Source organism: Lotus japonicus, chromosome 6 (genome assembly GCF_012489685.1).
Source record: "Lotus japonicus ecotype B-129 chromosome 6, LjGifu_v1.2".
NCBI classification, from domain to species: Eukaryota; Viridiplantae; Streptophyta; class Magnoliopsida; order Fabales; family Fabaceae; genus Lotus; species Lotus japonicus.
The window spans coordinates 16,567,183-16,591,840 of NC_080046.1; the positions used below are offsets into that span (position 1 = coordinate 16,567,183).

Sequence of the window (24,658 nt, forward strand, 5' to 3'; positions counted from 1 at the left end):
AAATCTCTAGGTCAGATGAACCAACCTCTCTCCTTACCATTCCGTACGACCCATTATCTTCTGAGTCAATCATCCATGAACAACAAGAGCCAAACCAAACAGAACCACAACCCAGAACGTCTGATCACTCTGTTCCCAGAGCATCAGAACGTCCTGCTGCCAGAACCACGGATACAGACTCTTCAACATCCTTTACACCTGTATCCTTCCCAACCAATGTTGCTGATTCTTCTCCCTCCAATAACTCTGAATCAATTAGAAAATTCATGGAGGTTAGAAAAGAAAAGGTGTCTACCTTAGAGGAATATTACCTTACTTGTCCAAGCCCTAGGAGATATCCTGGCCCTAGACCTGAACGTCTAGTTGACCCAGATGAACCTATCTTGGCTAATCCTTTACAAGAGGCAGACCCTTTGGCTCAACAAGCTCACCCTGTCCCTGACCAACAAGAGCCTATTCAACCAGAACCTGAACCCGAACATTCAGTGTCTAACCAATCCTCGGTTAGATCACCCCATCCTCTGGTTGAAACTTCAGACCCTCACCTTGGAACCTCTGAACCCAATGCTCAACTGATTAACATTGGTTCTCCACAAGGTGCCTCTGAAGCTCATAGCAGCAATCACCCAGCCTCTCCTGAACCCAACCTCTCCATAATTCCCTATACTCACCTCCAACCCACATCTCTCTCTGAGTGCATCAATATTTTCTATCATGAAGCCTCTTTGAGGCTCCGCAATGTGCACGGTCAGACTGACCTCAGTGAGAATGCTGAATGTGTGGCTGATGAGTGGAACAATCTGGGCACTTGGCTAGTGGCTCAAGTTCCAATTATGATGCAGCTCCTGCATGCAGAGGGAAGTCAGAGCATTGAGGCTGCAAAGCAAAGGTTTGCTCGAAGGGTGGCTCTTCATGAACAAGAACAGAGAAATAAGCTTCTTGAAGCCATTGCAGAAGCCAAGAGAAAGAAGGCTCAAGCAGAAGAAGCTGCACGTCTAGCAGCAGCTCAAGCTGAACAAGCCAGACTTGAGGCAGAGCGACTTGAAGCTGAGGCTGAAGCTCTTAGATGCCAAGCACTTGCACCAGTTGTGTTTACTCCTGCTGCTTCTGCTTCCATTCCAGATCCTCAAGCTGCTCAGAATGTTCCTTCCAGTTCTACTCAGACAAGCTCATCCAGACTCGACATCATGGAACAGCGTCTTGACATTCATGAATCCATGCTGATTGAGATGAAGCAAATGATGATGGAACTTCTGCGACGATCTGACAAACCTTAGTTTTAGGATCTCTTCATTTTCCTTCTTTTTACTTACCGTTGTTTTATTTAAACTCTGTTTCTTTTTATTTACTTATTCTATTTTATTCGTTTGTGATTCTATATGCACATCTATATATATATTTGTGTCACATATGTTTGCAAAAATCTCTTTTATTCATCATATTTCTTTACATCATAAAATCTAGAATGGAGGATCCCTCCTCATTCTTCTGCACTCCTGGCGCTGCTCTGACCTATCTTTCTCCAGACGCTCCAGTACATGCTGGATGTTGCTGAGCCTGTCCTTTAGCTCATCCCTCTCCAGAATCTCTTCTGCAGTATTGAGCTCCTCTTCCAAACTTTCTTTTTCTTCCAGCAGCTTGAGTTCAAGCCGGCTGAGTTCTTGCACCTCCTCCACGAAGGCAAGAAATTCCTTCAGGTCTCTCTCCAAATCTGGACGCAGGTCCTCTTCCAGCAGTGTCCGTGTCAGCTCCGCGATGGTAGTTGCACCCTCTGGATGCCTGATGTTCAGGAACAAGTCCTCTTCAAAGGCCTTCTTCCTCAGCTCTTCTAGTGCTACGATGTATGATGCCATTTTTTTACTGAAAATTGTTCGAGGTGTGAAGCTTACCTTTCTCTCCAACGCTTTATATAGGCTTCACTTTCTCTCTGAAAGTTAATGCTTCTACGGTTTCTCGAGGTTAAGTTCTTGGTAACTGACCCTTCTCTTTACTCACTTGACCGGTGGTAAACGTTCTTCTCTTGCATTAACTCTTCCTTTTATTTCGCCTAACTCTGATTCTTGCATCATTTTATTTTTCTTTAAACTTAGACCTTCTCTAAGGGGGAGTACCTTGTACTTCAAGCTAAGTTTTTCACACCCCAAGCTTTTTGCTTATGACAAAAAAGGGGAGTAAACCCAGTTTTTGATGTGTAAGATGCGTTAGTGTGATTTATTTTTCTTTTGGAGATTTTAAGAGTTCCACCTTCATGACCATAGATGTGTCACTGGGCAAATACAAGGAATACATTTCACTTCTTCTGAAGTGATTATAAGTTGACTCTGATACCCAAGACTCTGATACCTTGTCTATGACTCTGATTACTTATGCGCTCTGATTACTCGATTTTCATCTATGTCATAAGTCTTTCACTCTGAACTCTTATATTATTTAGCTCAGAATCTAGACTTTACTAACGTTTTCATCAAGTATTAGATTCAGGGGGAGCTAAGCTCAGAATCAAGCAGTGACTTGAATTCAGAATGAGCAAGATAAACTATTCACATCAGGATAAGTATTATTCTATATCTCTAAACTCTGAGTGAATTCAGTTTAATGTTTAAGAATTGTTCATCAAAAATTTTAGTTTTGTCATCATCAAAAAGGGGGAGATTGTAAGATCAAGTTTTGATCTAGTAGTACAACTCTATGTTTTGATGATTACAAGTTAACCTTTTGATATGAACAATTGTGGTACTCTAACGTGTTTTTCTGAGTGTGCTATTTGCAGGTTCTGACCTCAACTCAATCTCACACAAATCAGAAGCACTGTGTATAAAGAGTGACCCAAGCAACGCTTTCGCATTCACCATGTTCAGTATGAACAGTGGAAAAGCTTCAGAAGTTCTGAAGCTATACAAACTCTGATGTGGACTCAGTCGCTAGAAGCTCTGAAGATCCAGAAGTTCTGATAACCAAGAAACACTGAAGGTTCAGATGTTCTGATGGTGTAGAAGACTCTGAAGATCCAGAAGCTGAATAGTGGAAACTCTGAAGTCCAGAAGCAAGAAACTCTGAAGGCCATGTTCTTCCCTCTGAGTTCAGAATCAGAAGATACAATGGTCAGAGGATCTGTGCTTTCCCTCTGACTCTGATCAACCGGCTTCACAAGTTCCAACACGAAGCATTCCTCTGATCAGAAGTCTCCTAGGTTTAAAGGTCGCGTCGCTATCCAAGTACAAAAGCAACTGTACCTTCCTGACGACCTACCTAACGTTCTCAGCCACAGCAGAAGCTGGATTTTCCAGAACTGCCCTCCAACGGTAGCATTTCCCATGCATCGCTCAACCCTAATCCTTGGAGTATATAAAGAGGCTGAAGACTGAAAGAAACAGTTAGAAGCAAGAAGCATTTACATACGCAAGACATATTCGAAAATCTTCTAAGTTTTCTTTCATCTGAAATTCATTGAGTTTACTATTAGCTTTTTAGAAGCAAATCTCTTGTAAACGATTCTTTGATAAACAGTTTGTTTAGTTCCTTTAGGAGATCAAGGTTGATCGGATCCTAGAGAAGACTAAGAGAGTGAATCTTAGTGTGAGCTAAGTCAGTGTAATTGTTAGTCACTTGTAGGTTTCAAGTGCAGTTGTAACTCTTACCTGATTAGTGGATTGCCTTCATTCTAAGAAGGAAGAAATCACCTTAACGGGTGGACTGGAGTAGCTTGAGTGATTTATCAAGTGAACCAGGATAAAATCCTTGTGTGCTTTTCTATCTCTTTTCTTTTGCACTTAAGTTCTCGAAAGATTTGTCAAAATCTTTAAGGTGGAAGTTTTATACTGAAAACGTTATTCAAACCCCCCTTTCTACCGTTTTTCATACCTTCATCAAGGACAAAATTTGAAACGTTTTGTCTGTGAACAGCTGTGTCCTTTCACCAAAGCGTGTCTTAGGAGTTGTGTCAGAGTTAGGTGAATTTGAAATTCAATTTTCATGCATTAGTGGTAGGCATTGGTTCATAACTTGAGTGGGTTTTTAATGACCAAGGCAACGTTTGCAACGTTTGGCTGTGAAACGCCACACACGACATTTATTTCTAGAAATCATATCTTTGTAAGTTTCAAAATATTTTCATATCTCTTTTATGTGACAACAGCACAGGTAATGATGGCCTTGAACAAAGAGCCAGATCACAGAAATGACAAGCAAAGATATTGATCTACACTTGACAAACTAAGACAAATCAAGCTACCTCAGCCCAGACGCATATACAAAGCCACAAGATGAAAGGCGAAGCTGTTTATCACTTATAATTTTGTGCACTTTCATTGGAAAAGCCTGTGAGCTTTAAAAACCTTGTAACATTTTGGGCGTTTGTATTACCCTGTGGGCTTTGTAATAAAGATACACTGCGTCTTAAAATGAACTTTAAGACTGGGTATCTTGTGGGCTTGTGTACTGATATGGGCTGACGAGTTTAGTCTTAGTGGGCTTAAGAGTTTCTGTAATTACTAGGCCAGGCGACCCATGACCCGCACGGGTCAAAACCCAATAATATATAAGAAGGACACCGCCCTTGCGGTGGGGGATCCAATTCACTTTTCACAAACTTGTCTAGCTAATTTTCTTACGTTGCTCTCTGATTGCTTAAGCCTTGGGCTAAGGTTCTATACCGGAACAGTACTATAAAGAAGAAGACATCAAATAGAGATAACAATTTTAGTCCCGTGTGTTTTAGATATTAGTTTTTTTTTTTTAACATAGCTTTTAGTTAATAAAAGGCTTAAATACTCTGAAGGTCCTTGAAATTGTATGGTGTATGAAAATAAGTCCCTGAAGAAAAAATTTCCAATTCTGGATCCCTGAAATTTTTTTAAATATAAATAAGTCCCTACCCGTGTTATGTGTTTATGTGACTCTATTTTTGCACAGTTATCAATTCCACGTGACTTTTTTATTTTCCTTTTATTACACATGTATTAATAAATAATAATTGAACATTTTAATCGTAAAATTAATCCCTAAATCTAATTATCCCTAACAAATTATGTTTCGGCTCAGTCAGTGAACCCTGACTTGGGTTCGTCGACGTGGTGGAAAACCCACGATGGTGGCTCGATTGCCTTGCTGTGGAACTTGAAAATGAAGGATGGGGAGGCCACGACAACGGTGTGGGGCGGCAGAGGACACGACGGCTGGTGCGGTGGTTGCAACGGTGAGGAGCGACGACGCGTAGAAGAGGTGTCGGCCGAGAAGCTCCAAAGTGTCGAGGGTGGTTAGTTTGGGGGCTTCGGCGTGGTTATCTCGCGTCTGCGATGGTGAGAGGAGCGGGTCCTGAGTTGATCTCAAAAGCGACTCTGTCTTGCGGTTTCGGTATTGGTGGGAAGAACCTGGGTATGATGATTGAGAGGCTGCGCCAAGAGATTTTAGGTCAATGGTGGAGACTGGGGTGTTGTGGGTAAATCTGTGTAGAAGGTTCTGATTGAGGTTTGGTGTTGATGTTTGGCTGAGAAGGAGAAAATGCTTTGAAGATGACTCATAATAAATTAGTGTCTCATAATAAATAAATTATAAAACTGAAAAGGAGCCTTTTTTTCAACGAAAGTCCAGGTTTCATAATAGATAAAATCTATGTCTCATAATATATTAGTGTGAAAATGCTTTGAAGATGACTCACAATTCATTACTCTAAATTAGGACTGTTCATGGTTCTCTGAGAACCGAAGCTAACCAAGAACCGAACCGAAAACCGAACCGTTTAAGAACCGAACCTTTAAGAACCGAACCGAACTCGAACCTAAATTGAAAAACCGGTTCGGTAACCGAACCAAAATATCAACTACCAATTCAGGTTCGGTTCGGTTCGAACCATAGTATATCGGTTCGGTTCGGTTCGAACCATCTATAAATATGCATATTTTACCGAACTGGTTAACCAAAATTTGTAACCGGTTCGGTTCGGTTCGAACCATACTATATCGGTTCGGTTCGGTTCTCTCGAACCAAAATTTTGGTTCAGGTTCGGTTCAAGCAAAGAACCGAACCATGAACAGTCCTACTCTAAATGTGCAATTAAGTGCGTGAAAATAATGTGGGTGATCAGGTTTTTCGATTTAAGCTTTAGGTTTATACCATTCATTGTTATGGTCTGGAAAAATATCCTACAATTGCTTCTCTGTCTTTTTCCTAGATATTTTCATAAGAAAAAAATATTAGTCAACTGTTTTTTTTTACATTAGTCAACTGTTTTATTTGTGAGTTGTGTTATTATATTCTAATTCTAATATAAAACATTCTACAAATTGAGTGATTATTTTTTTTCTTTTATTTCCTTTAGTTATCCAACAGCCGAAGTCATGAAACTAACTTTATCAAGGTTCAAAAATTACATTAAAATGGTAATTCGCTCTCAATAACACTTATGAATCAAACTTATGAAATTAAACTGAAATGCTTAAAGAGTTAAACTACCTCTTTAGTCTTTATTTATTTCTAAATTAAAATTTAAAACGTAGTTTTGCTTATTCGCAAGGGTTAGTTTTGGGAATTCACTAGTTTCCCCGTGGTTTCCATATTCTATCTATGAACGCGTGAAAATGGAAACTTGAAAAATCAATTCGCACTTTGCAGTTGCAGAGAGTGAAGGAGAAGGAGAAGGAGAAGGAGGAGGATCGACCAGTGAGAGATTCTTCTTCTCCTCTCATCTAGTCAACAATGGTGAATTGGAATTCCCGAGTGTAAATTACTTACTTGAACCCTTTTCCTTCTGAATTTCAATGGCTGATCATTCAGATTCTTCTCCTCTCGTCCCTCCCCAACCACTCTCTGACGCTTTCGAGATCGACCTCGAAGCTGGTCCCTCTGAACAAATCCAATGCCGGATTTGTCTTGAAACTGATGGTAATTTCACTTCAACCCCTTTTCAATTTCCATTTCTAGGTTACGGCAAATTGTAGTTCAGTAATTTTGAATTACTTGTGATTTGGTATCTTATGCGCGCGGTTTAATTCACTTCGTTCGTTCGTCGATTGATGAAGTGCCCGAGTTGCGGAGTTGAAGCATGTTATGTTATTCACCAAGCTCTGATGATTTTGATAGTAAAAGGATTATAGGGTTCTTATAAGTGCATCTTTTGATTGGAATTTGATTTGAACTGGCTCTTGGAACTGTTGTTATTATTTGTTATATTGAATTGAATGGTTGCAGTTATTTGAAAGCTTCACTAGTGAGCCTCAAAATTTGGGATGTATCATATCTTATAATCTGATTGGAATTAAAGAGTTATTATAAGTCAACGATACGTGCATATTTTGATTGGAATATTTTTTTAGCTATCATGTGTTCAGTGTCTCTTGGGACTGTTTTTGTTATATTGAATTGAATGGCTGCAGTTGAAAGCTTCACTAGTGAGCCTCAAATTTGGGACGTATCATATCATATATCTGATTGGAATTATAGAGTTCTTATAAGTCAACAATACGTGCATATTTTGATTGGAATTTGATTTGAACTTTATTTTTTTTTAGTAATCATGTGTTGAGTGTCACCTGGGACTGTTCTTGTTATATGGAATTGAATGACTGCAGTTATGTGAAAGCTTCACCAGTGAGCCTCAAATTTGGGATGTACCATATATCTGATCAGTTACCATTTACTTGTTTCTTTTCTTCTTCTCTCTCTCAGGTCGAGATTTTATAGCTCCATGTAAGTGCAAAGGCACATCAAAATATGTACATCGGGATTGTTTGGATCACTGGCGAGCTATTAAGGTAAAGATACTGTCTCTTGTAACATCTTGAAGGAATATTTTTTCAGTACTTCTGTAGTACATACTCCCCCTATTAAAAAAAGACACCTAACACGTATGATAAGTAATTCCAATTTTATAGTTTTTTAAAATTTAACAACGAGAGTGAATGTCACATTGTGATTTGTGAGATTGGATGTACTGAGTCTTACAGTACATTAGTTATACTGGAAGTTCGCTCCATTATGAAATTGTGGCATGCTTTAGCTACAATAAAGAATTTATCTATATCCCGCCATCATAAAATAACTACTTCCTTTGTAAGTGGTGATTCGTGATTACCTGTAAGGGTGGAAAGCAGCAATTGTATATGTAGAACTGAGTGAAAGCCATGTTTGGTGGTCACGAACTACTTTGTTTGGCTAATCACTTAAACAAATATCTTCATTATGCTCTTATTTATTGATCTCACAATATTTTCTTATCTAGGTCTATTAGCCTCTAGTTTACTTGGTAGAATTTCATACAACTAAATAGGTTTTTTGTTGATTCTATCTCTTCAGTTATCTCTCTATCCCCTGGTCATTCATTATGTTTTTTATGTGTTTTCCAACTTTATTTTGTGTAGTTTATTTTTGCAATTTTAGCTTACACTTGGATTGTAATATGTTTTCCTTGCTTTGCAAGATTTTTTTCCTTCACGTCTCCTGTCATTTACACATTTGGGTTTGTACTCTAGAGCCATCTAGTTGTCATTAAAATGAAGTTTTGTGCTTTTATCTGATGATAAAAAGAACTGAAGTCTATGACCTGACTTTCCTTCGGAAAAGACAAAGATCCTCTTGTATGCTTTGTGCATAATGAGGAGTAAAGTATCAATAACCAGTGATAGATAAACTCCTGGATATTCTGTATTGTATACAAGTATCTGGGATTCTGGATAATATTAATAATCAGCTTTTATAATACGCAACCACCTACTCTTCATATTCTTTAAAGTTTAACTCAGTTTAGATCCTTGTATTCTAAGCCTAGCAGTTCCATGTGTTAAATGGTGTACTTCAGAGTGCCTCATCTAATAAATATATGTATATCACTTAACGTTCCTGCAGGAAGGGTTTGCATTTGCTCACTGCACTACCTGCAAGGCTCCTTATCATTTGCGTGTTCATGTTGCTGCTGATAGGAAATGGCGTACCCTGAAATTTCGGTTTTTTGTCACCAGAGACATTTTGTTTATTTTCCTGGCTGTCCAGCTTGTAGGTGAATTTATCCCATTCACGTGGCCATATAGATACTTATCTTCTACTTTATAAATCCGTATATATGACATGAATCTGATTTAGCACCTCATTTCTTTTGCATGCAGATCATCGCCTCTCTGGCATATTTGGTTTATCTAATAGATGGTTACCAGCAGTATTGGCTTCGTCTTCTATGGGGTTTTGATAGTGAACTGAGTTTTTATTACATATGTGGTAAGATTGCAATTAACTTGTATCTTAATGTTTAACAAAAATTATTTTCTCTAAACTTCCCCTCTTTTGTCTTGAGTACAGAGTTACCTTGTTTCACATATCAAAAGATACTGGTTTTGGTGTTGATTTCATGCTGTTGTTATTGTTGTTGTTGTCAAATACAGGAGCTCTCTTGTTTTTCGCCTTGCTTGGCCTTTCTGGGTGCTTCATTACTTGTTATGATCGAAGGGTTCGCAGTGATTTGGCTCAACCTTGTAGAGAATTATGTCTTTGTTGTTGTCAACCTGGGTAATAACCTTAATTTAATATATTCATGAACCTTTGACATTCTGAAAACACACAGTTATGATCCTGCTTGACACGTCATAGTAATGGTCGTCTTCTTGTTTGGAAATAGTGCTTGGAAAGTAATATTTGATATTTATTTTGCACTCTATTGGGTATCCCTCTTTAAACAAAGTGAATTGTGAGTGTGTAATAGAACCCAGAAAGTTATGGAGTATTATTGATGAAAACCCTAAGATACAAGAGAGAGACCCAACACGCTCCCAAAACCCAAATCCCAAGTGGTCTCTAAGATAATCCCTAATGCTCACTAACTACTCTTATATATAGGCTACATGCCTCATTAACTTTCTAACTGACCCTCTACCTCACTAACAACTACTATCCCTTCTTAATAACCCCACATACATATGAGTGTGTGTGTGTGTGTACAATTATGTCCATGAGGTCTGGACCTATGATCTAATGCTAACTACCCAAGCACCTCACACTAGTCCAATCCTAGATTGTCTGTCTGTATAATTTAGATATTTCGCTTATAAAATTTTGTTGCTAATATATTCATGTTTGCATATACTAAACTGGGAAAGAAGGTTGTTACATGTTACAATGAAGTACGTTAAATTAGCAGCAACTCTGTAATTCAGAATGGTAATGATCTGTGACTGGGTTGATTTTTATTTCATGTGCTGTTGTTGCAGAGTTTGTGCAGACTGTCATTTGCCCGGCACTCTCTGTATGTGGACTGATTGCACCACATGCTTTGAGAGTTGTGGAACCATGGCAACAGAATGTGGTGGTTGTTTGGGAGGTGCTGGGGAAGCAGGGCTACCATTATTATTTATAATGGCTTTGATTGTTCTGGGACTATTTACTGTAATTGGGATATTTTACAGCGTATTGGTGGCTACTATGGTTGGTCAACGCATATGGCAACGCCACTATCACATACTTGCAAAACGGATGTTAACCAAGGTGTGATTGGTTTACTTTCTCATCTTTTATGCATTTGGTGCATTGCGATTATGAGTCAAATCTTTCTGTCACTTGGTTTATTTGGTCAGCATTTAAATCCTATATTATATCTTCACTGAGACATTTATTTGGTAAGGAATAGCCAAGAATATCAACCTTAAATGTCTGCTTATGCAACTGGCTTACTTGGACTCTCTTGCATTAGAGCAATGTTTATTGAAAGGATTTTTCTGATGTTCTTGGCTAATGTAAATGTATATCAGCTACTGTGGTGTGGCTGTTTCACTGTACTTAAAAAAGGATCTTGCAGTCTAATGAGTAATTGGCAGAAAACTAAAATCCGAATTTGGAAAGTACTATGCAAACTTAATCCTTCGCTTAGCCAAAAAGGGAAATGGTTGACTCTTGGAGTTGTCTGCTTCCTCTTTCTTAAGCTCATGCTTGCCACACTCTGCAATTTCTTCGTACTTCAATTTTAACCGAAATTCCTTTGTCATCTGCTGCACATGCATGCCCAAGTTGATATTAATTCACACATCCACCCCTCATGAGTACATGTGTGGTAGAACTTAGTGATGGGAGGGTAACTATCAGTGATACACCAGGCTAGGCATCCTTTGACTTACATTTGACATGACACTCAAACAATTTGAGATTAGTTATCCTTAATAGTAAATACTGTTAAGCCCATGTGATCTGAAATATCCTGACATTATTTTGATTTGTTGAATATGAAACTTTTACTACTTCTCATCTCAGGAGTATGTGGTTGAAGATGTTGATGGAGAGATGACAGACTCTGATTGGTCTCCCCCTGTCCTTCCACCTGAGCATGTTCAGCAATTGAAAACATTGGGTCTACTATGAGATTGAAGGACTCTTTAGTCATCTACTGACCAGAATGACAGTACAGATAGGCTGGCACTCGCTTTGTTTTGGTATGCTGGTCCATTTCTTGAAGATCTGCAGTTAATTGATAACAGTGTAATAGCCGCTCAATTCAGTTTGGCTTGAACTGTACATTTGTGCTGAACTGCTCTATGTGGAAATTTATGATTTTATTAATTTGTCCACTAATGTAAAGAAAATGAAAGGATTTTCGAATTCCTAATAACACGTTACTGGTTGCTGCTTGGAAAATCTTGTTTCCGTCTCTGATGGGCGTATGTTCTAAATACCCAACTATTCCAACTATCCAAGAATTTCTAAAAGATAATCCAGGTAATCACCACTTAAAACTAGTTGAGTCATCCTACAGACTGACTTTTAAAGCACTATCTGTGAAATAACATTGACAGATATTCTCCCCCTGCATATGAAAAGATTTGCAAAATTTTACTGCTTTTTTTTTTTTCTTCTTAACGAATCAATCATATATATTAGCTGAGTGCAAACAAAATCCACGAGTTGGGCCAGAGGCCTAAGTAGGGTTTGGATCTAAAAAAGCGCTTTTGTCCTATACTATCTAACTCTCTAGATTTCGTAATGGGAAAGTAAGATACCTAAGTATAAAGATGTTAAGTTCAAACGCTGAATACATCATTTATTATATTTTGGGCTCATTGGCTACATAAAGCATGTTTACTTCGGAACGTCACTCGGGAACATAGGCACCAATCCAGGTCCACTTTCTTTACAGAGCAATGATCACGATCTTAGCTTTCAGTCGGGACGACACAACCCCTCATGGCATTCCAACTCCACTAGCCTGAACACAGGGGATCTCAAAATCAACGCGCTAGTGTTGAGTTGTACCACTAGATCATCCCCAGGTCACCTCATCTCTGAAGTGTCACCTCAGGTATCTCAGGGATCCATACCGGGTGCACTCCGGGGCTCTTGTAGAAGTTTCCGCACGTTTCTACTCCTTATTCCTCTTGCATAAAACAATGATGCATGCAGACATATAAAACAATTATTTATCAGTCATCTGCCCCATACTCCTCAGGACCCCATAAGGCCCCAATTACTCAACTTGAGTAATCTTCTTGAAGGCATTTGAAGTCCTCACCTGGAGCCATAACTTGGAACAATTGTTACTCAATGATTAACATTAGTAAACATAGTAATATGCATAAATAGTTCATGCAATTAACTAAGTCCATATCCACCTATTTATTTCTAAATTCAGTTAACCTATATGCAAAAACTCTTCGGTCATAATCATGTCGATCACTGAATAACCGTTCCTGAGCTTTTTTTCAAATAATGCCTTCAAGGTTATCTAACATTGTATCTCCTTCATTGCTATCTGAACCTTCAGATATTATCCTCCACATGTTTATTGCAAAAAGCAAATACAATAATACAAAGATCATGTACACAACCTGCTATAATTTCGCAACTCAATCATACAACATTCAATAGTCAAATAACAGAACAAACTATCAAATATAATCAAAAGCAATCATCCTGCCAGAAAACTCATACTTTGCATCTTGTACTCTCCCCTTACCAATGCTTCAGAGGAGTGCTAGGGATGGGCTGTCCTTGTCTGCAATAATTCAAATCATAATAAGATATAAGTCTTTCTATAGTCATATTTCAAGTTTTTAAGTTAATTAAGTATTAAAATAGCCTTTTAAAAGTCCAAGTCTTCAAATCTTTGGTCATGGTCCTTCAATCTCAAGTCCAATCCTCATGATCAATTCCAAGGTCATCATTTTGTCTCAAAACTCAGTCCATAATTACTCTCCAAACCTGTCCAAGTTTCCTCCATCCCTTAAATTGCAAAAAATGAGTCATTTTAAAGCAAAATTAGTAATTTTAATCATCATTAATCAAACTTCCCTCAAGGATTACGAAAACAGAGGAAAAACACTACGATTCAGGGCTAGAAATAAAGTTCCCAGAGGCTCAGAGCCTCTAGTTCGAGCTCTTCTTCTTCCTCATGAACAGTGGCGGAACCAGGATTTTTGTGGAGCCTGGGCAAGGTTAAGCCTAAGCCTAAGTGCTCACAACTGACGTCTGACCCCGGGTTTTAAATTGCAATTGCGGTTGCGGGCATCGCAGTGTTGCGGTGTGAATAGTTTGTTGCAATGAAAAATATGTCTTATTCTCAGTTAAACACCTCATCTAAACATATAGGTACAATCCAGAATTACTAGGTTCGTCAGACGCTCGATACTTGACATAAGTACGCGGTACACTAAATAATTTAAAAATATAAGGCAAATAATTAGAATATATAGCAGCAAACCTTTTTCTTTCTTCAGATTTGACATTTCTTATTTATCTTCTAGAAAAATAAATAGCTTTAGTGTTATTGAATTATATTTATAAATTATTTTGATGGTGTTATAATTATATCAATATTATTACATAAACTAATACTTATAATATTTTAATTTATTATAACTAACTTGATGTAATTGTTTTATTTTTATATAAAAATATTATTGTAACTTATTTTAAAAACGTTTTTTTTTAAATAAAAACGTTTAACTATTATAAATACTTAATGTGCACCAAAATTATAAATACTTAATAGATATATTTTTTTGTGGTCAAACACTTAATAGATTGTTATCTACCTTATAAACATTTGGGTCATATCTTTTTTTTTTGTTGACAGTCGCACACTAGCTAGGTAGAAATATACAGCCGAGTAGACCCAAGAAAGTGTTGGCACAAAAAATTTGTATTTGACAAAAAAGGCAAATTTTTTCAACAGAGTATAAAATAGGGAAGAGAAAAAACAAAGAGGGTTAAAACTTAAAACAGAAGGCCCAACCCACTCAACATCTTAACCCTAGCAGTAACACAACCTCCTCCTTCTCAACATCTTAACCCTAGCCGCACATCTCCTTCTCTTCTCCTTCATTTGTGCCGCATGTGTCCCTTGTGTAGAGCCTCCAATTTCTTTCTTTTTCAATTTTGTTCAATGCTACATTTGAGTTATTCAAGTGATCCTCTCTCAGTGAATCCACCCCTGTCATGCTTCAGTTCTCAATTCTCAGTGAATCTCACTCATTCTCTCACTCCTTCACTCTCTCTGTCTCTAAATCCCAAGTCTCACCGACTCAATCACTCCCAAATCACGCGAGAGGCGGTGGAGGGAGCAATTGAACAATGGGCGAACAGAGGTGAAGCCGTGCGTGAAGGAAGTGGTGAAGCCGTGCGTGAGCAATGAACAATCGAGCAAGTGAAAGACTAGGGTTTCAGAATTTTATTTTTATGAAGTCCCTGAATTTTTCCCTTACCTTTACATTTGCCCTTTTTCTTTTTTTTTTGGGCCCAAAATATGATCTGGGCCAAAGAAAAAATAAATTTTTTTTGCCAGAGCCTGGGCACAGGCCCAGGGTGGCCAGGCGGTAGATCCGCCTCTGCTCATGAAGAAGAACGGCCGAGAAGTTAATGAACTTCATGTTCATCCTTCTCTTCTTGAATTATAGCCTCTTTGCTTCCTAAAACTCACATGCAGAGTCTCCTTCATGACCATAGAGTGCCTAGAAACGAAAAAGAATAGCCCAAAACCCTCTGATCATGAAGAATAGCACATGCAAAGAGGAATTTTCGAGAAACCCTAATTCCTCTGTTCATAATAAAAACCTTCAAATTTCATGAAACAAACTTGATATTTGAACTCAGAATCGAACGTAGAATCTGAAAATGTAACTTTTACCAAGTTCTGGGAATTTTCCGGCAAGTCTCACCAGAGAAGGCGGTGGTTGCGGCGGCAGTCATGGCGGCGATCAGAGCTGGGTGTAGGGGCGACTTTGTCTTGCTTCCAGGAGTTGAACGATGGAGGTCTCGCAAGCTAATTCGCTATGGTTGAGGAGAAATCCTTAGTTGCAGGTCACGAAGTGTAACACCCCGATTTCGGTGGCGTCACTTTAGTAACCAAAATAAACTTAATGCGGAAAAACGTGATATATTTTTTTTTTTCGATAATAACTAAGACAAGACTGAATTAAATAAAACCCAACAATAACAATTATCAGAACTAATATACAATATATAGACAGCCCCCGCTGTAGTAGTAACCTCGTCACGAGTAAACCTCCAGTGACGGAAAGAAAGGTGTAACGCCCGAAGGCAAGTTATACAAACCAAAAGAAAAGGGTGAAGTGCCCGCAACACCATCCCTCAAAACTGAGAATCAGCTGACCCAATGGCCTGAAAATAAGACCTCCTAAGTCCAACCAACTCTCTGTGATTCCCGTAAGGAAACCACACAAAAAGCTATAGGCGGATCTACCCTGTCCCCTAAGTAACAAATGAAGCAAGACTGTCAGAGCTAAAACTCTACTCCTACACTAATCCTAATTCGAGGAGCTCATGCCAACACTCAAAACTATGTGCTAGCATGATCGTCGTCTGAATCAGAATCCAGAACGACCAAGTCTACTAACCCTATCCGTCCTCCCCTCGCAACCGCAGTACGCTCCGATGCTGGACTCACGGGCTTAGGGCCCGAACCCTGATCATCGATGATCGCAACAGAGGGTGCACTAGACCCTGCCGAAGGCACTCCCACTGGAATCTCCTCTGAGGGATCCTCCTCCTCTGAAGATGACGGTGGCGGCGGTGCTCCTCCGAATCCTGGTCCGCAGTGAACGCCCGGTGGCAAGTTGAAGCTGATAGAGCATCGCCTCAACACTCCTGACCTCAAGAGTCATCCACTGTCCACGTGATCCTCCATGATACGCCCCGAATACGTCGCTCGGTGGCTCGCGGGGTCAACCACCCACGACCCGGGGTCGTCCTGATCGATCATCTCATACCTAATCCCCCCCGAAGGGTGGACCATGGTGTACCAGTCCGCAATATTCATCTGACAAAAGGCGTTGTCCGCCAAAACACACACAGAAGACGCGAGGGTCAACTCTAAAGAACTATGTAGATAATAAACCCAATAGGTACAATTAATAGATAGCCACTTAGGCTTATAACTAGAGATATCATTCCTAGGGTTGCATGTTCCACAAAATCATAACGACAATAATAACAATTAGCATGTTCCAAGTAAGTTTATCAAATAGCAACCACACTCATCAACTAAGTCAGTATGCATGTTGCGTGATATGTATGCAGGTTAACCCAGTCAACCAATATGCAATCCGGAACGGATGGACATCAAACGGATCAATCCTAGCACCAGCAACGGTGGGACCATTCTGCCCGCGTGCCCCTTACACCAAGCATAGGTATGGACATCAAACGAGTCAATCCTAGCACCAGCAACGGTGGGACCATTCTGCTCGCGTGCCTCTGGGATGGACATCAACCGGATCAATCCTAGCACCAGCAACGGTGGGACCATTCTGCCCGCGTGTCTCTTACACCAAACCAAGGTAGCCAGATCAGCCGTAACCCGTAGGTCTGCCATTTCGGTCTGCTACAAGAGACGTCTACAAACGCTCTTCCACGGCATTCCGGGTCTTATGACCATTTTGGAAACCGACGAGGTCCAGAGTACGTCCTGTGTTAATACCTCATTAATGTTGCATGAATGCAAGATGATTAGTCAATCAACGTCTCCGATCTCACTCGACACGTCGCCACGTGTTCTAGCTAAATTAATGTCTCTAAAAGCTTACCCTAAGGTAAAGTCGATTCTGCGACAAAAGACACACTTCACAACACACATAGCTGCTCCAACAGCACAAGAGTATCACATACTCGGGAACTAACGGTTCCCCGGACTTATCCCCAGGATAGCCCCACAACATAGCTGCTCCAACAGCACAACAACCAACGCTGCTCCAACAGAACAACAACAAACGCTGCTCCAACAGCACAACAACAAACGCTGCTCCAACAGCACAACAACGACATACTCAACACTTGGATCCGACGACACTCCTCGTTTTTCCAAAACTAAGATTTGACTTCCAATGCCTTCCTTCGAGGTTATTATCATTACTTAAAGATTTAGAGGTTATTTAAGGTCTTATGAGTTTTCTTTATAAAATAGATTCCATTTTGTCTTATCGCAAGTCTTATACATTTACAGGATCTACCAATCCCAAGTCGCTTCCAGAGGATGTCTCGATCCACTAAACAAAATCAAGGCCCGAACCTCGTTCGTCCTATCAAACTTTCTCAAAACTCTCAAAATAAAATCGGCATGACCTGCCCTCTATTCTCACCATTCAGAATCTCAGATTTCCAGTGTAAAGCATATTTAAATCATCACAATCAACAACATGTCATATATAAAGAAATCTCAACATTAACACTTAGCACTTAGCATATAAAGCATGCACCACACATCCTAGATTACCCACATAGCACATAGCATGTAAGTCAATCTTCAAAAACATTCAGTAGATGAATCATCTACATTGTCAGCCGAAGCCTTAGAAAACATTTTCACTCACACACAATCTCAGTGCATAAACAGTAAACAATGTCGAAACATCGACCCTAAGCATTAACTAGAGATTCAGTGAGAAGCCCTCACCTGAAAGTTCTCCAGAATGACCAACTAGTGCTTCCTCGCACTCAAAGTGTTGCTCCTCAGGAAATTCCTCAAAAGTTCCTTTAAAACAAAATCACAGAAATACTATCAGAATCTATCGAAAACTAAGTTATCGATACTTACTAAGGTTACTCGAAGTAATCTATACTCTAAGGTACGATAATCTAGCGCGAAAAGATAAGTTTTCGGAAAAGGAAATTTCTTCCTCCCCCTCTAATAGGCTCGGCCACTTTGGTTAATTATGGGGCTTGATTTTTCTTCGATCAAACTTGGTTCCTATGCTTTCATAAGCCGTAACTAAGGGTATTCTGAACTCGGAAAAATTATCGGATCAAAAACTGTCGCAGGGGTATTTTGGTCATGATTTTTAACTTAGGATTTTCAAAACTGAAATCCCAAAAATAAAATTTTGCAGGGACGTCACCAACGACGTTTATGACAACTAATCCTACTAGCACTAAGCTAAGGCGATAGTTTACAGCCTAAAGGTTGGAACTTTACTCAAAAACTACATAAATGGGTATTTTAGGCTAGAATTGATTCCGGCGGAATTCCGGCGACATAACGGAAAATCTAATCCGGCAGAAGTGATCTTGGGCACATATAGAAGAGGTTTAGAATCAGAAATGAAAGATTCAGGATAGTTTTGCAAAAACCCATAAACTATCCACTCAGAAAACTCTACAGAAAAGCTATGGAAAAAGCGATCGGAGGTAAGGATTAGCGACTATACCTCGAAGCCTTGAAGCAGCAACTGATTGATCGACGATCAAGCAAGGTTTGAACAAAAACTCTTCTTCCTTCTTCCTTGTTCTTGGCCGCGGGTTTGAAGAGAGAAAATGGAGGAGAATTTGAATTTTTCTTCCTTTCTTTGCTATATATAGAAGGTGGTAATTCGCGGGAAAATGCAAGTTTCGCGAATCAGATTTTTCCGGCATCATTCTCCATGAATTCTAAGATAGGTTTTGGCAAAGGAATTCCTAAGCTAAGAAGATGTCTCCTTGTATTTTTGGCAACTAATGCAAAGTCGGTGCAAAGTCGGTGTAAAACTATTTTACCCGATAAGTTGCTTTTTGCATCGAATGTCGGAATGGAAAACTTCCTTCTGAAGAAAGATTGAAATCATCAAGAGAAATGGGTGTACGCGTGTAGAATATTCATTTGAAGCTCTGAATAGATAAAGTCTTCATTGTCGAGAAATTCTAGGGTTTTGAAATACTAGGGTTTCGGTTTCGGCATACTTCCGATGATTGGAATCGGACGTTCGTAGATCCTAGAGTTTCGCCTCGAAACGATTTTGATATATGGAAAAAGAGAAGTTCTAACATTTCTCTGAAGATTTTGGAATTAACTTCCGTCGTGCCTAAAAGTGAAAATTAGCTATATACTAGGGTTTCTGACCTAGGTTTAAGCGTAAAACGTTCGTGCTATAAATTTTATCGATCATAATGAAATCCTTGAACTTTTCCTGAACTTTCTCCTTCATAAATATATTTCATTTAATAAACTTTCGTTCAGGTTTCCCTTCACATTACATCAACCCTAATCGTAAATGGAAATCTCTTCCACTTATTCTAAGCTTAAAATCTTGGGTCTTACATCACTACCCCCCAAAAAGAAAGTTTCGTCCTCGAAACTTAAGGGTCCGTAAAAGTTCTGGATATTATTCCTTGATCTTTTCTTCTAATACCCATATAGCACCGTCCGTGTCTTTGTTCCAAATAACTTTTCACTAAAACACTCTGCTTTCCCTTCGATTGTTTCACTCTTCTAGCCCCAATGCTGGTTCGACGGCGTCTCAAAAGACATATCATCTTCCAACTCTATGTTGTTCGGTTCGACCACCTGCGTTGGGTCTCCGTTTGAAGTAATACTTGTTGGCATTCGTGCAATTGCACAACATTAACCACTCGTTCCTTTGCTTTTGTTCGTCCAAAATGTTGATTAGAAACTCGGTACATCTCTATGCTCCGGAGTGAATGCTCAACTTGTCCTCGTGACGTGCACTCCTGATCCAAAACTCAACTCAATCGCTTGATCACTCCTAGACGAAACATTACGTTGGAATCTAATAATCCATTATTGTTGTCTCCGTCCTCAAGACCTTCCTTACTCAAACCAATTTAGACTTACTGAAATTCCTAACGCTTCGCATAAATCGAGACTTATCCTCTAGAAGATCAGTTCATAACTGTACCTCAAAGGTCTTAACTAGTCATTTTATCATCCGATCCTCCAACCTTCTGAGGTTTAACTACTATCGTAACTGCTATCACCACTACATCCCTTATTCATACATGATTTTCAACTCCCTAAGTCAATCTTAATCATAGGATTCTTATTCAACTGAGCAAAATTCACTTGCTAACTCTAGCATGCATCACCGAAATCCATGACAAAGTTCCATTCACTATTAGACTCTGAGTAGCCTGTCCAAATATGATAACTTCAAGTATTCATCTTAATACTAACACTTTCCTTCTTGTAACTTGATTACCATCTCGTCGATAAACTTCTTAATCCCTCAATACTCCTTAAGTGAATATCCATTTCTTAAAACTATAACTCCTCCGCTTACCCAAACAACCTGATAAGTGTCGTCACGTTCTCACACTCATAACTGGATCTTGATATCCATAGTCATAACTTGTTATGCTAACATCATTCAAATCTTATCACATGGTTCATTATGTCCGCAGTCTCATAATCAACATCAATCGATTACCAACTTATAACCAACTTTAACACTCTACACAACTCAGAATTTCTTTACTTCAAGATCTCTCTTATACTATACCTCAAGGTCTTAATCCGCAACTCATCTTCAGATTTCCAATCTCCTACTCGTACGTGATTCTCAACTCTCAAGGTCAATCTTAACCCTAAGATTCCAATCCAACTTAGTAAATCTCACTTAGTAATCTGAGCATATTTTCTTTGAAATCCATATCAACAACCTCAAGGATTCAACTTATGCTAAAACTTTCTTTTTCTACTTAATCATTGATTCAACACTCAGTCACTCCCGAAAACTCCTGACGATTCTCTAAGTCTCACACATTCAAGTTAAACTTCCTGGGCTTAAAATCTAAACTTTTATCTAGTTTGCATCGGTAATGTCCTTTGACCCTTTAACACTTTTCAAGTGAAAATTCATTTCTTAAGACTATAATGTCTCCACAAATTAATCATGTACTTAGCAAAACTTATTCCTCGAACTCGACTACAACAATCTAGTTCAAAGTTAATTCTTCTCCATCTTGCTACTTATCAAGCTATCATCTATAACCTGATTAAATCCAACCTATTTGGTCTCTAACAATTCCACTCTGTAATCACATAACCTATGACTTCATAACTTCCGAGAAAATACCTAATATGTTTCCAACATTAAATCTTTTGACTGAGTCTACTTCTACTTGGAGTAATCACACGAACCAACCAATTAATGTCTAAACGACAATCATCAACTTCCAAAGGTTCAATTCTTAATCTTGTACAATCAAGTGCTTAACACGAACTTTCCTCCCAAATTCAACTAATCTTCGATCAGATCAAGTTAATCTTACCAATCCTTCTATCAAAGTCCATAGCCAGCTGTGATTCCGAATATCACCCCCTCAATATTAAGTTGATCAGACCTAATACATCGAAGGTGGAAATCTAGAAAAACCTACTGGATCAGTCAATGAGTTCCTATCATCCAATAGTCACAAATATCTTGATATTAAATCCTCAATGATGTCGCTTCGGAACTACACACTCCCGACATCATAGGTATAATATCCATACGAAATCTCTCTAAGATTCATTCCTTAGCTTCTAGCTTCTGGTCAGACGCATCGGTACAAGACGACTTTCTAGGCTTAACGTGTTATCTTAAACCTCGGGTACTTCTATAGCTAAAATACGAGCTACGTTCAAATAAGGTATTAATAGGCGTAATAACTATAAGGTCAAAGCTTAGACAGTATAAATAAGTTAGGTGTGTTTGCACACGCTACGAGAGTAATGGAATATATTATACTGAAATGAGAAAGAATGGTTAGAAAGTTACCATCGTTCTGTTTAGTTAAACCAACAGTTAGTACTAATCATAAGATAGCTTTTCCATAACTATACGATATGAGTAAGCAATAACTTCAATCAATTTTTAAGCGAAAAATCGCTTGCAGACAATCAATTTTCACTCTTTGCAGAGTCACACAACCTAGCACAGAAGACCTATTCCCCAACAACTCCCGAAAGACTCGACCGTGCTCTGATACCACAATGTAACACCCCGATTTCGGTGGCGTCACTTTAGTAACCAAAATAAACTTAATGCGGAAAAACGTGATATATTTTTTTTTTTCGATAATAACTAAGACAAGACTGAATTAAATAAAACCCAACAATAACAATTATCAGAACTAATATACAATATATAGACAGCCCCCGCTGTAGTAGTAACCTCGTCACGAGTAAACCTCCAGTGACGGAAAGAAAGGTGTAACGCCCGAAGGCAAGTTATACAAACCAAAAGAAAAGGGTGAAGTGCCCGCAACACCATCCCTCAAAACTGAGAATCAGCTGACCCAATAGCCTGAAAATAAGACCTCCTAAGTCCAACCAACTCTCTGTGATTCCCGTAAGGAAACCACACAAAAAGCTATAGGCGGATCTACCCTGTCCCCTAAGTAACAAATGAAGCAAGACTGTCAGAGCTAAAACTCTACTCCTACACTAATCCTAATTCGAGGAGCTCATGCCAACACTCAAAACTATGTGCTAGCATGATCGTCGTCTGAATCAGAATCCAGAACGACCAAGTCTACTAACCCTATCCGTCCTCCCCTCGCAACCGCAGTACGCTCCGATGCTGGACTCACGGGCTTAGGGCCCGAACCCTGATCATCGATGATCGCAACAGAGGGTGCACTAGACCCTGCCGAAGGCACTCCCACTGGAATCTCCTCTGAGGGATCCTCCTCCTCTGAAGATGACGGTGGCGGCGGTGCTCCTCCGAATCCTGGTCCGCAGTGAACGCCCGGTGGCAAGTTGAAGCTGATAGAGCATCGCCTCAACACTCCTGACCTCAAGAGTCCTCCACTGTCCACGTGATCCTCCATGATACGCCCCGAATACGTCGCTCGGTGGCTCGCGGGGTCAACCACCCACGGCCCGGGGTCGTCCTGATCGATCATCTCATACCTAATCCCCCCCGAAGGGTGGACCATGGTGTACCAGTCCACAATATTCATCTGACAAAAGGCGTTGTCCGCCAAAACACACACAGAAGACGCGAGGGTCAACTCTAAAGAACTATGTAGATAATAAACCCAATAGGTACAATTAATAGATAGCCACTTAGGCTTATAACTAGAGATATCATTCCTAGGGTTGCATGTTCCACAAAATCATAACGACAATAATAACAATTAGCATGTTCCAAGTAAGTTTATCAAATAGCAACCACACTCATCAACTAAGTCAGTATGCATGTTGCGTGATATGTATGCAGGTTAACCCAGTCAACCAATATGCAATCCGGAACGGATGGACATCAAACGGATCAATCCTAGCACCAGCAACGGTGGGACCATTCTGCCCGCGTGCCCCTTACACCAAGCATAGGTATGGACATCAAACGAGTCAATCCTAGCACCAGCAACGGTGGGACCATTCTGCTCGCGTGCCTCTGGGATGGACATCAACCGGATCAATCCTAGCACCAGCAACGGTGGGACCATTCTGCCCGCGTGTCTCTTACACCAAACCAAGGTAGCCAGATCAGCCGTAACCCGTAGGTCTGCCATTTCGGTCTGCTACAAGAGACGTCTACAAACGCTCTTCCACGGCATTCCGGGTCTTATGACCATTTTCGAAACCGACGAGGTCCAGAGTACGTCCTGTGTTAATACCTCATTAATGTTGCATGAATGCAAGATGATTAGTCAATCAACGTCTCCGATCTCACTCGACATGTCGCCACGTGTTCTAGCTAAATTAATGTCTCTAAAAGCTTACCCTAAGGTAAAGTCGATTCTGCGACAAAAGACACACTTCACAACACACATAGCTGCTCCAACAGCACAAGAGTATCACATACTCGGGAACTAACGGTTCCCCGGACTTATCCCCAGGATAGCCCCACAACATAGCTGCTCCAACAGCACAACAACCAACGCTGCTCCAACAGCACAACAACAAACGCTGCTCCAACAGCACAACAACGACATACTCAACACTTGGATCCGACGACACTCCTCGTTTTTCCAAAACTAAGATTTGACTTCCAATGCCTTCCTTCGAGGTTATTATCATTACTTAAAGATTTAGAGGTTATTTAAGGTCTTATGAGTTTTCTTTATAAAATAGATTCCATTTTGTCTTATCGCAAGTCTTATACATTTACAGGATCTACCAATCCCAAGTCGCTTCCAGAGGATGTCTCGATCCACTAAACAAAATCAAGGCCCGAACCTCGTTCGTCCTATCAAACTTTCTCAAAACTCTCAAAATAAAATCGGCATGACCTGCCCTCTATTCTCACCATTCAGAATCTCAGATTTCCAGTGTAAAGCATATTTAAATCATCACAATCAACAACATGTCATATATAAAGAAATCTCAACATTAACACTTAGCACTTAGCATATAAAGCATGCACCACACATCCTAGATTACCCACATAGCACATAGCATGTAAGTCAATCTTCAAAAACATTCAGTAGATGAATCATCTACATTGTCAGCCGAAGCCTCAGAAAACATTTTCACTCACAC

General features: G+C 39.6%; 1 protein-coding gene across 1 annotated transcript; it reads left to right on the forward strand.

Annotated features, from left to right (window-relative positions):
- Positions 1 to 6,577: 6,577 nt before the first annotated feature.
- On the forward strand, positions 6,578 to 11,604 carry LOC130723764 (uncharacterized). The gene is made up of 7 exons (XM_057574891.1): positions 6,578 to 6,879; positions 7,663 to 7,748; positions 8,839 to 8,985; positions 9,096 to 9,204; positions 9,369 to 9,492; positions 10,191 to 10,464; positions 11,224 to 11,604. Exons 1-7 carry the CDS (start codon positions 6,756 to 6,758, stop codon positions 11,329 to 11,331), a joined length of 972 nt encoding a protein of 323 aa, XP_057430874.1. The 5' UTR covers positions 6,578 to 6,755; the 3' UTR covers positions 11,332 to 11,604.
- Positions 11,605 to 24,658: the final 13,054 nt, after the last annotated feature.